Here is an 11,874-nt window from a genome sequence, read left to right on the forward strand (position 1 = left end):
TCTTAAATGTTTTCGATCGTATCCATGGCGACCGGGACGTTTGTAACGCAGACGCGCGTGCGGAGGCATGAGATGCGGCGCAAAAGAATCAAGTGAAACTTAAATCTGGAAGCATTGCTGCATGTCAGCGGTAGAAAAAAAGAGATTATCAAGCAATACCCTGGGGGCATTTTATTTATTGAGTGGTGGGTATAAATAAAATATCTATATATCACATTAAAAATGGGTTTTCTCTCACAGTGGGGCTCGCACGAAAATACAATTATACATGAAACAAAGTTGTTGTGCGTTTTCGTACCCAGCGCCTTTTTTGCGGATTGATCCGCTGCGAGATGCGAACCGTTCGCAGGAGTCGTTTAGCAGATATTCAACAAATCCCCGGAGGCGTCAAATCCACCTACGGCTGCGTCATCGCGCCTCAGACCGTCGCCCGTGAACGCAACGCGGAGAGCAGCTCGCGCGCGGTGGCTGAGGAGAGTCGAGCGTTCAATAGAAGCTACAATGGTGTTTGTTGACAATAACAAAAATATAGAATATCACCGCGCTCGTGCTTTTAAAGAGACTTTCTGACTTTGAGACTGTAAACAGAAGGTCAGTTTGCATTTAAGCAACGCTGGCACCAAACCGTAAATATCTGAAGCCCTTTTAATATTTTTGAGGAGAAGCGGCCATATGTTTTTAATGTTGCGATGATGAAAGGATGACGGGACGCGCCAACTGTAAACCGTATGTGTCGCCATATGCCGCCTGCAGTACACAGGAGGGCCCATAAAGCGAAAGCACTGCATTTACTAATCGTTCCCTTCATTACTGCGTGACCCACTTCTGTTCATCGCGCCGACCCCTGTGATCCGCATCCACGCGGATGCCGAGTCCGCTTCCGCCGCCGCCGCCTCCGCGCGCCGCCGCGGGGGCTGGCGGATATGAACGCGCGCTCCACCAGTACGTGACCCACTTCTCATGAGCATCGGGAGGAGATTCACTCCGTCACCGTGACTGGTGGGAGAAGGCGAGACGTGCTAATAATTTCCATGAAGCCTGGCTCGCTGAGATTTAATAAAACAGCCCTTTGCTCTAACTGGAGGGATTATTATTGATTTTTATGTGCTGGTTTTCTCTTCATGATGTGTTTTTTTTTTGCGGCGTGGTGGTTCAGGGCGCCGTCATTAGAGGCCTATTTGAGCTGAATGTGACCGTCCTGGTTAAAAACACAAGAATTTCCCAACATGCAATTAGACATAATTACTTGAACCCAGCATTAAATGGACACTCCAGTTTCCTGTACGCTGTGCAGTCGCACACAAACCCAATATACGCAGTAAATATTCAGTGTTGGACGCATTGCTGAGCATGTTTGTAATGACTTTTATTCACGGACGGAATATTAAACCGGGCCGCCTTGTGTGCGTCTCCGCAGGTTCTGGCACGGCGAGTACAGGGTGGCGGTGAACATCAACGACTACCTGGACATCTACTGTCCCTACTACGAGGGCCCGCCGTCCCACGGGCGCATGGAGCGCTACATCCTCTTCATGGTCAACCACGAGGGCTACACCTCGTGCCAGCACCGCATGCGCGGCTTCAAGCGCTGGGAGTGCAACCGGCCCAGCGGCGCCGACGGCCCGCTGCGCTTCTCCGAGAAGTTCCAGCTCTTCACGCCCTTCTCCCTGGGCTTCGAGTTCCGGCCCGGACACGAGTACTACTACATCTGTGGGTCCTCGTGCATGCGTTTATGAGTATTATGCGTTATGTGAATCCGCAATCAGGAGAGAGACCCCGCGTCTGTCTGTCCTCCCCCCCCCCCCACTCTTTATTCCATGATGTCTGCCCACATCACAAAGCCGTGTGCTCAGCAAAGTGGGGAGAATGTCACCAGGCGCGGCTTGTAATCATTTTTATATTAACCGTATTGATGTTTGTCCTCTCTCCAGCGAGCGATGCATCGGTGTCACAGGCGCTTTTTCCCCCCCCCCGAGACTCTCTTCCTGAGCTGTCGCTCCCTCCGCAGCCTCAAATTACCCTTAAACATTGTTCTCGGCCGCTCGCTGCCAGATCAGCGACGGATTCGCCGCATCCGGACTGTTTAGCGCGAGATCAGCGGGTAATGGCGGTGAAGCGCGTTAGATTGACTTTCAGAAGCGGCCAAACTTTAGGAGTTGCAGTCGCGCGCAGAGGTTGGGTTTATTACTGCTTCCATTCCAGTCCTCGCTCACTGGTCTCTGGCACCAGTCTCCCAGTTTCTCCCCGCGTTGCGGCACCCGTCTGCTTTAAACCTGACCTCAACCTTTTTTAGTGGGAGACGATGAATTCTCGCCATGACCGCTAATGGGATGAGAGTCTTCTGCCGCCGGTTTCAGATCAGCGTGCGCCTGCGACAGCTACTTTGATGAATTTTTTGCCCTTGGTCAGTGACTCCGACCTCGCAGTGATGTACTCTTCAGCCGAGGCAAAGTGAGATTCCGTGACAGATACCGAGCAGGTTTTTTAGTGCCGTCGCTTCTGCTCAGACTACATTATCAGAAAAAAAAATATATATATAATGCCGTCCACGTATTTCCTGTAAAATAATCAAATAAAAGCAACAATGATGAATTGATACAGTTGCTTTTAAAATAACTCTATTTGCAATTATTTCTTTGCCCCAGCGTGCGGTCGGCGCTGCCACAAAGACACGGCGGGCGACGGTCGCAGAACTAAAGAGGCAAAGATAACAGGCACCCGATGTCCTACTGCACTTTTCCCAGTCTCACACTCACACACACACACTCGCGCCTTTGTTTCAGCTTCATGTACGGACGGACAGGGCCCCTCCAGAGCTGGATAGGAGCTGACTTTAGTATTGTGTTTCTGGGACCCCTGAGGATAGTGGTGTGTGTGTGTGTGTGTGTGTGTGTGTGTGTGTGTGTGTGTGTGTGTGTGTGTGTGTGTGTGTGTGTGTGTGTGTGTGTGTGTGTGGAGGAAGGGCTGCTGGTGGTGGGGTCAGTTGTCAAGCAATTGTGAGTTCATGAAAGGCCACGTCCATCATCCTGACTGACAGCCACGCACATTTTTGTCTCACGCCGTCTCACACAGACGCACACGTGCACGCACCCGTGCACACACACGTGCACGCACACGGCACCGATGTGGAACGGCGGCGTGTTCCAACGCCCCGGCCTCCTCTCGGACGGCGACCGTCCGTGACCGCGGACGCTCCTCTGAGGAAGCTGCTCTTCGATCTTCGATTGGGACCTGAGGAGGAACCTCCGCGTGTGCACGACCGCGTGCACGCGCGTGTGTGTGCGCGTGCGCACGTCGGTGCATGTTTTGTCACACTTTTGACACGCTGACAGGTCTGCGCCGCCCCGTACCTCTCCCAGCTGTCATCTGATCAGCTTGAGTGATCTTCAATGGGTTTGCAGGATGCTGGATTGTGGATGTGGTAAAACAGAGGCCCTGTTTTTTTTTTATTTTTTAAAAATGACAAAGGCAAAAAAAAAAAAAAAACTTTGGGAGGATACGAGTAAAACAAAAGACTGGGAAGAGAGGGGGGGTGTTTGTCTTCCCGATGTTTGCCTGTTGTTCGCCTGTTTTTCTGTGGAACAGTGGGGAAGCCAGAAGAAAGACATGCGACAGGAGAGAAGCTCAGAACCGGGCCGGCAGCGCTTCACGGGAACCCAGTAGGCGTTTCTCCAGACACTGCGAGGCGGGTGGGGGGGGGGGGGGGGGGGGGGGGGGGGGGTTGAAAGAATCTGCAGCAGAGGGAGCGAGCTGCGGGGAAGGCGTGAAAGGGTGGCGGGGGTGAAGGGCGAGGGGAAGGATGGGGGGAGGAGGCGGGGGCAGAGGCCGGGGGAGGAGAGGGGTCACATTGAGGATCCTGACGATGCTCGTCTCCGGGGTCACTGCCCGCTCTGACTATGCAGACTTCCTCCGGGGGAGGAGGCCAATAGGTCTCGCATTCTTCTACACATCTGTGAGCCGGGACCCAAAAAAAAAAAAAAAAAAAGAAAAGCAGATTCAATTTCATTCACTCGACTTTGAAGCTGGAATCGCTGCAACTTTTCAAGCATTCTCTCGTTTCTTTTTTGGCGTTCGGTCGGAGCAGCGGTAGGAGGGAGCTGCATCTGTGGGAGTTCCGCATGTCTCTCCGTCCCCATCGCGCTCGCATTCAAGTCAGGTGGAAGCGAGAGCCGCTTCCTTTCCTCAGGTGCGAATGTGAGTGTGACTGAATCCCGATGCGCGGGCTAATCCCTCGTAGACTTGTTTACATCGCCTGGAGTCCTGCTACGTTTAGGAGTTCACAAGCTTATGAGCACGGGTTTAAGGGAACTTAAAAGAACATAATGTGTAAAATTCACCAACTGCTCGCAGCCAGAAACTAATAGGCTGCATTAACGAGTAATGTCCAATTAGAACAAATGGCTCAGTGTAAAAATAGCTTTTCTTGCTTTATACTCTATTTAGCACCTGTGACATGTGTTTCTCAAGCCCATTAGGGTTGTGCAGACATGTTATGCAACAGATCTGCGAGTTCTTGACAAATGTACGAAACACGTTAATTATTCATTTTGCAATATTATAAATAATTTTAGACTGAATTGAAGTGGTTGAATCTTGGCTTGTTTTAGGCTTTTTCTCTTACTGCAGAAGAACAAATAGGAAATATAAATATATATATATATTTTATACTATACACACTGGTCTAGCTTATGTGGGCCCTAATGAAGGATGACAATAGAGGTAGAAACATATTAGGATTCAGTGGAACTGAAAATACTTACTTTTTATTATATTATTGCTTGTTTTAGTCGTTTTGTGGAATCTGTAGAGGCAAGAAAAGCTACAGCATCACTTGTTGTATGTATTTTTATATTGAGGGCTTGTGTGCTGTCAGATCTATTTCATAGGCTGAATATTACTGAAAGAATGAGTTTAATGTGTAGATCCTGAGGCAGCGGGGTAAATAAGACTCAGAGAGGAGAGGGAGGTGACAGGAGCTGCTGTTTGTTTATGCTGCAAGGCCTCAAGCAGGTTGATCCGGCCGCGCTCACCGCAATCTAGACCAAGTGACCCCCTGATAATAAGCCCCGCGGCCACGGCTGAGAGGACAATATGAGACTTTATTAAATGTCCTCAAACGCTTCACGAGTGCAATCAGCAGCTCGAATCACTTTAGCTCCCGGCTAATCTCCTCGTTCAATTTGTTGTGCTTTTTGCAGCGTCTCCTCATCCAAACCACGTGGGGCGGGCATGTCTAAAGCTGAAGGTGTATGTCAGACCTCCAGGTGAGTCACGCTCTGACTGCACACACACACACACACACACACACACACACACACACACAGGTCCAGATTGGCTATCAAAGGAAAATTAGGGGGGAAAAGAGCTCTGATAGAGGACCCTGACAACACTCTCTGCTCTGATTCTCGGAGCGGCCGAGTCAAGTGGCATACGCACATCACATCGTGTCACATCACGCCGAGCGTGAGCGTGAGGGGGACCCTCTGTCCTTGTAGCGCGGGCGGACGGCGCTCAGACTTCACCAGGCCTCAGCGTCACTCCACCAGCTGCATTTACTCAAATGCAGCAGCGGAGCAATCTAATAATAAACCCATTTCATACAGTCGGAATCCAATCGAATAGTAGACACTTCATGTTTTTTAATGGAATTCTCCGTATGCATGGGCACGGTGATAAAAGATGGAGTACGACGCTCTGGCCACACTGTGCTGCATCTTTTTCCCTCCACACCAGCGCAGCGTGGTGGGAGACGGCTCACACCGCCTGTGATGGTGCGGGTTAAAAATAGCCCGTCAGCAGTAGACGTGCGGATCCGGCTGCGGCAGGTGTTACACTACAGTTGCGTTAGTTGAAAATCTACCTGCGCGTCGTCGTTTCGCGGGCGGATTTTTCCCCGCGAGCTCGGAGCCCGTCTGACTAAAGAATCAAACCTGAGTAGCAGCGCATCCCCCCTAGATAATGACGGGCCTTTGAAGATCTCTGTACGGATGAGAGCCAGCCTTCGCAGCTTTCCAGGCTCAGATCATCCCATCTTTTGCTGAGGGAAAAGGAAATTCTCTCCTCCTCCATAATTACTGAAACAACATCCATGCTTTAATTCCGTCATTGCTGCAGCTCCTCTTTGAGATTTTTTTCTTTTTTTTCTTTTTTTTTGCGCTGTTAAAGTAATCTGTCTGACATGGCAACTTCCATCTCATCTGTGAAATGTTGTCAGAGGACTGAGCTGTGAGCAGTCGCGCGCGCGTGTGTGTGTGTGTGTGTGTGTGTGTGTGTGTGTGTGTGTGTGTGTGTGTGTGTGTGTGTGTGTGTGTGTGTGTGTGTCAGCTGCTCCAGATTCCGAGTCTCTGTGATTAAACTGTAATTAGGTTGGTTAAACCCCCTGCAGAGCTGTGTTGCTGTCGTCCTCCCTCCTTCCTCCACTCATCTTTTCCTGTGGTCTTCCCTCTTCCCTTTTCCACCACTTGAAAGGGTGAGACTTGTGCGGTTTGTTCGCCATTGTCTAAATCCATTTCCTCGTCGTGCTCACGCCTCTGCGTGCGCGTGTCCCTCTCAGTTCAGACGTTTTGTCTGTTGGCTCCTCTCTTCTTTCTGTTTCAGATGGGTCGGGATACGATTCTCCGGAACCTTTCCTGACCGACGGAGGCCCGAGCTGGAGGCCGGGACGCGTGGCGCTGTTATCGGTTCTGGCCCCTCTTCTCGTGGGACTCGTCTCCTGGCTGTGACCCCCTGGCCCCCCCCCCCCCTCCTGGAGCTCCCACCCCGGGTCGCTGGGCTGGGCTGGCTGTCCCTCTTAAACCACCACCCCTCAGGGAAGCCCTCTCTCTCTCCACCCCACCGTGTCCCACCTCCACCCCTATACAGTATGACCACCAAACACGCCCACTGCCAGCCCCCCGTCCGTGGCCCAGCCGTGGACCTCCATCCCAGACTTGACTGACAGGAGTCTTGAGTGGGAAGCTGTCCTTCATCTCTTATCCCCAAATTCTGGGTGGAACAGCACCTTTCAGCTGACAAACACAAGGGACCTGTCTGTGCACTCATATCAGGGGGTCCTTTCGATTTGACTATTGACTTTTGGCCACTGATGGGGTAGATGTAGCCATGGCTATGATTAAACTTGTCGTTCCAGTGCAGTTCCTATCATCCAATCACGGCAGGATGCATTAAGCGATAGGCCTGGGTGCACAAAAATTGGATTTTGCCCACATTGCTATCCAATCCTCCAACCAAGATTTGGAAGTGGCCAAGCTTGCATTGGAATACTATACTATCTGGATGAATTCCAGGCGCACGGTGAATAAATGTGGAGGTGGAGAAGAGCGGCGTGGTCTTTGCAGGAAAGAAGTGGGAACGGTGTGGGCTCAGATGTGAAGCAACACAGCCATACAGGAAATGTCATATTATGTGTTTTTTAGACTTAGTGTAGATTCACAGAAGAGATTCAATTTGTTGTTTTTTTTAAAGGAGCTCAAATACCAGATTTTAATGACAAGTGTAACCATAGCCTGTTCCTGTGGGGGTGTCCTGGGTGGGTTTGGTGAGGTGTATATTTTCAGGTGGGATGTGTTTCGTCTCATACATGTTTCTAAACAAAGCATTTATCACGGCCTGGCCAGCTCAGGCGTCTCCAGCACTGTCTAATATCAAATGGGCTGGGTGACTTTTGGAACCATGACTTTCTCGTGTATGAATGTACCACTGGTCACCCACCTCGTTGTCTTTCTGTATTATTACGACTGTGGTCACTTACGGTACCTTCTCTCGGACTGGCGGAGTGGGGGAGGCGGGGGTGCGGCGCGTGGGTGTGAAGTGGGAGGGGGGGGGGGCGAAGTAAGAATGATTGGAGGACGGGTGAGAAAAGGAGGCGACACTCAAGTTGCATGACCACTGTGAAATCTTCAAATCTATCTTGTTTGTAATGATGATATATTTTTTCATGGGGAATCGACCCTGCTACCACTCTTTTGCTCTCCCTCAGACTTTTTCAGACATCAAAAGGAAAATTCAACCTTCTCCTTCCTGCCGCAGTTTCCCCTGTCTTGCTTTCCGTCGTTGATGGATTAGCTCGGGCCGGGAGATAAATGGACCCACGGGGTGAATCTGACTGGAGATCAGCCCCTCGGAGCCCAGACCAGATCACAATGGACATAAACACTGACTGAAACTGGTCCTGGGTCTGGGGGTTAAGCCAATAAGGGAACTGCATAGACTGTGGCAAACGAGCTGAGATGTGTGTGTGTGTCGTAGCGTCACAAAACATACACACACACACACACACACACACACACACACACAAACACACACACACACACACACACACACACACACACACACACAGTCTTTGATACTGAGGCTGATGGTGGGAGCATCCATGGACATGACTGTAAAGGGACTAGCACAAAGAGAGCGAGCAGCGGGGAGGAGGGCGAGCGAGTGAGCGTGTGTGCGTGCGCATCATGGGACTGAGACTTCTTTAATGTTGGGAAGTGAACATCATGAGTAAGCACTGTGAAAACATACATGACCACACATGTACAGCTGCATATACACACACAGACATATGTAGGAGCGCACATGCCGACCTACAGTAGACATGCAAATACACACACACAGGGACACGCAAACAAGGGGAAGCACTAACTTCCCCGTTTCATCTTATTTTTGTAGCATTTAAAATCACTGTTAATTACTCCTGTGTGGGATGCAGTGATGGGATATAGCCTGTGGAAGATTTATAAAAAAATGTGTCTTCTCTTCTTCTATTCCACTGATGCTGTCCTTCTATCGTTCTTCTTCTTCTACTTCTTCTTCTTCTTCTCTGGTTTGTGATCCATGGTTGGTAGCGGTAGGATGCCTCCAGGCCTGAGCGTCATGTATGAGTTTGTCTCCTTTTCTGTTTGTGGTGTTTTTGTGAAAGCTGACCTCCGTCATTAAAGTCAGTGAGTCAAACGTAAACACAGAAGTCAGAGCAAGGAGAGAAACACACAAATAAAGATTGTCTTTTTGTCTACTCAAAAAAAAAACAGTGAGTGGAATTTGTTGTTTTTCCATCTAAGGCGACTGATTGTAGCCTCTTTGTGTATTAATTTCCACAAAGGTCATTAGTTTGCATAGTTTATCTTCCACCATCCGCCGTCAGAGCCTCAGGATGGTGAGCGTTGAGCTCTGCCAGTCAAAGCATGAAATTATTCAGATGAAATCACCCTCTCCTGTCTTCAACTGTTTTTCCCTCACTGATATGACAGTTAATCTGAACTGCTGACAACACGGAGACTAAATAACTTGATGGCCTTCCTCGCATATTTACAGAAGGAAAGTGTGTGTACTGAAATGAGAGGTGCTTTACCTAAGTACTGTCACAGTCTCTTGTTGTTTTTTTATACTTTTCAGAAGCATATACTATTTTTTATTACTGTTTTATTTCACCACTATATTTAATTTGTACCTTACTTAAGCAGTTTTTGAAAAAACTTCTTCTAGGTACACATTTCTTATTTAAAAATTTTAAAAAGTAGAAATATATATATATATTATTGCAGAATGTAGTTTTGATTTGCTGCTAATATTTCCTGTATCTTTACATTGTGAGTGAGCCCATACTGACTCTGCTACTGCTCCACCACTGATATCCACCGCTTAGAGAGATTATTGACACAAAAGTCGGGTCTGATCACTGGCACAGCTGATATGCCCATCACAAACCTGGTGTCCTTGAACAAGACATGCCTAAAAAGTTGAATATGAACCATTTTGTCTCTGAGCCCAGTAGGTTTTTACCTCTTCAGACATGAATAGACAGATAGACAATAGACCCTTTTCCCCACTGGGGCTTGTAAGGGCCAGTGCTTGCTTAAAACATTTATCATCTCTGTTTTAAAATTGTTATTTGAAACTACTGCCGTGTCCCTTTTGGCAGCGTGATGCAAAAAAGCATATCAGAAACATTGTTTTTAGAGAAAACCGAGGTGCATGAATAATAGATGAGCTTTGGTTTGCCGTGTTTGGCGCTCCTGTGCAAAGCAGTCTAATGGCTATCGACGTCTCCAGTTTCCATCAAATTGCTTCATATGAGAGCTCAATTCAAAAGGAGGAAGAGTAGATTCCAGGGAAAAGTAGACGAGGGAATGAAATTACCTCTGAATATTGAGATGCACGCTTGGTCAGCCGATTCTTTGCCCTAACAAGTAGCAGGTACCCGGGGAATTAGCCCAACGTAAAACGAAGCCTGATCAAGCAAGGCACCGAATTCTTCCCATGTCTCAATCCTTGCGAGAGGAACGATGGATGTGCCACGCGACTGGAACGGAGCCAGACGTGAACAGATGTGCTCCTTGAAACCATGAGAATCCGGCGATCTGGGCTGTGTCACTGACACCGCGTGCACACACTGTACACACACAATTATATCCACATGCATTCTCTTCCAAATCTAATTAATCACTTGATTATTTCAGCTCTTTTCATTGGATGGCGTACACGTGGGACGGTAATTGGCAGAGAATAAATTTGGCCTAAATGATGTTTATTTTGGCAACAACCAAAAAGCCAGGCCAGGAAATGCAGATGGCGACCCCTCTCTGTTCTCTTCCTCTTTTCTTAATCTTCATCTGCTCTTCTGTTGCTATCTCACTCTGAAAGACGCTTTATTCAGCTATGGGCTAATCTATTCTCCTCTCTCCCAGCTACTTTTGTCTCCTAGTATTCAACTAACTGGCATGATTTAGGAATTATGGAATTAGGGCAGCGCTCCCATCTCTATTAATGAGGAACGGCATGATGAAAGAGCTTGATCCTGAATGTGCCATCTGTAGTCACTACTACACATTCATCTAATCTATCTCTGTTTCTCTCGCTACTCGCTACCCCTCTTTTTTTCTTTCTTTCTCACACACGCTCTGTGAAGCAGACACACGCACACACATTATAGGCTACCTTAGTTGTAATTAGAGAGGAAATACTAATTCTCTCCTCTTCAGGCGCTGTTGGATGTGGCATGAAATGGCCCAGCAGGAAAGTTAACTGTGGACCAGGCATCCACACACACACACACACACACACACACACACACACACACACACACACACACACACACACACACACACACACACACACACACACACACTCAACGGAGTCCAGATGGATTGTGTGTTATTGCTGAATAATACATGCTATGTAGACTATAAAAGATACATGAGCAAAGAGAGATGGGCACCATTCACACGCCGTGTATAGTTTGGTGAGGGCACCTCTGCGTGCACATTTGGAGGCGTTGGGAAAAGGTATTTTTCTGTGGGTGACCCAGTAGGAAAAACATTTAGCCGCAGTCAAAGAAGACAAAAACGCTTTCTTTTCAGATGCTGCCAGTTGATATGTTCGCTGGCGCTCTGCCCGGTGTCTTTGCAGTCACCTTGAACAGGCTTTTGTGGTGTAAACCATAAAACGTGGGGAATTACACAGCAGATTCAATGCTAGAGGCTCAGATTACAGAGCATCTCTCAGAAAGGCTATGAAAAATATCCAGCAGTCAGTCTTCATGTAAAACACGAGGAAACGTGGAGGAGGGGGAGGAGGGGAGGAGGGGGAGGTCTGGGTGAAGGGTAAATGCTGCACTCATGTGGGGAGAATAAGCAGCGCCTCTTTTTTTTCTAACTCTGGAGTCATATGACAGGACATGCGCAACATCATGTGTTGCGTTCATGTGCTCTTCCTGAACTCACTCCCCTTTGTACAACGCGCAAAAAATGGAACTGCTAAACAAAATAGGCTGCGCCGTGAAAAGTGAAGGTACGCCATACTGCATTTTTAGTGTTCTAGTACTCAAAGCCCAATATAATCTGTTTTTAGAAAAATAAATAAATGTCTTCCAACTTTATT

General features: G+C 48.4%; 1 protein-coding gene across 3 annotated transcripts in view; it reads left to right on the forward strand.

The window, feature by feature from the left end:
- efna2a (ephrin-A2a) overlaps window positions 1-11,872 on the forward strand; it is a 53,187-nt gene extending 41,315 nt beyond the window's left edge. Inside the window, exons 2-4 of one of the 3 annotated variants that reach the window (XM_055505425.1) lie at window positions 1,418-1,710; window positions 5,199-5,264; window positions 6,386-6,736. In XM_055505425.1, coding sequence (XP_055361400.1) covers window positions 1,418-1,710; window positions 5,199-5,264; window positions 6,386-6,465 — 439 coding nt within the window. In that variant the 3' untranslated portion in view covers window positions 6,466-6,736. Of the gene's footprint in view, window positions 1-1,417; window positions 1,711-5,198; window positions 5,265-6,385 lie in introns of all 3 variants that reach the window. The other 2 variants (XM_029138512.3, XM_055505424.1) reach the window with 2 other exon arrangements.
- The last annotated feature ends 2 nt before the right edge of the window (window positions 11,873-11,874 follow it).

This window comes from Betta splendens, chromosome 22, assembly GCF_900634795.4.
Source record: "Betta splendens chromosome 22, fBetSpl5.4, whole genome shotgun sequence".
Taxonomy (NCBI): Eukaryota; Metazoa; Chordata; class Actinopteri; order Anabantiformes; family Osphronemidae; genus Betta; species Betta splendens.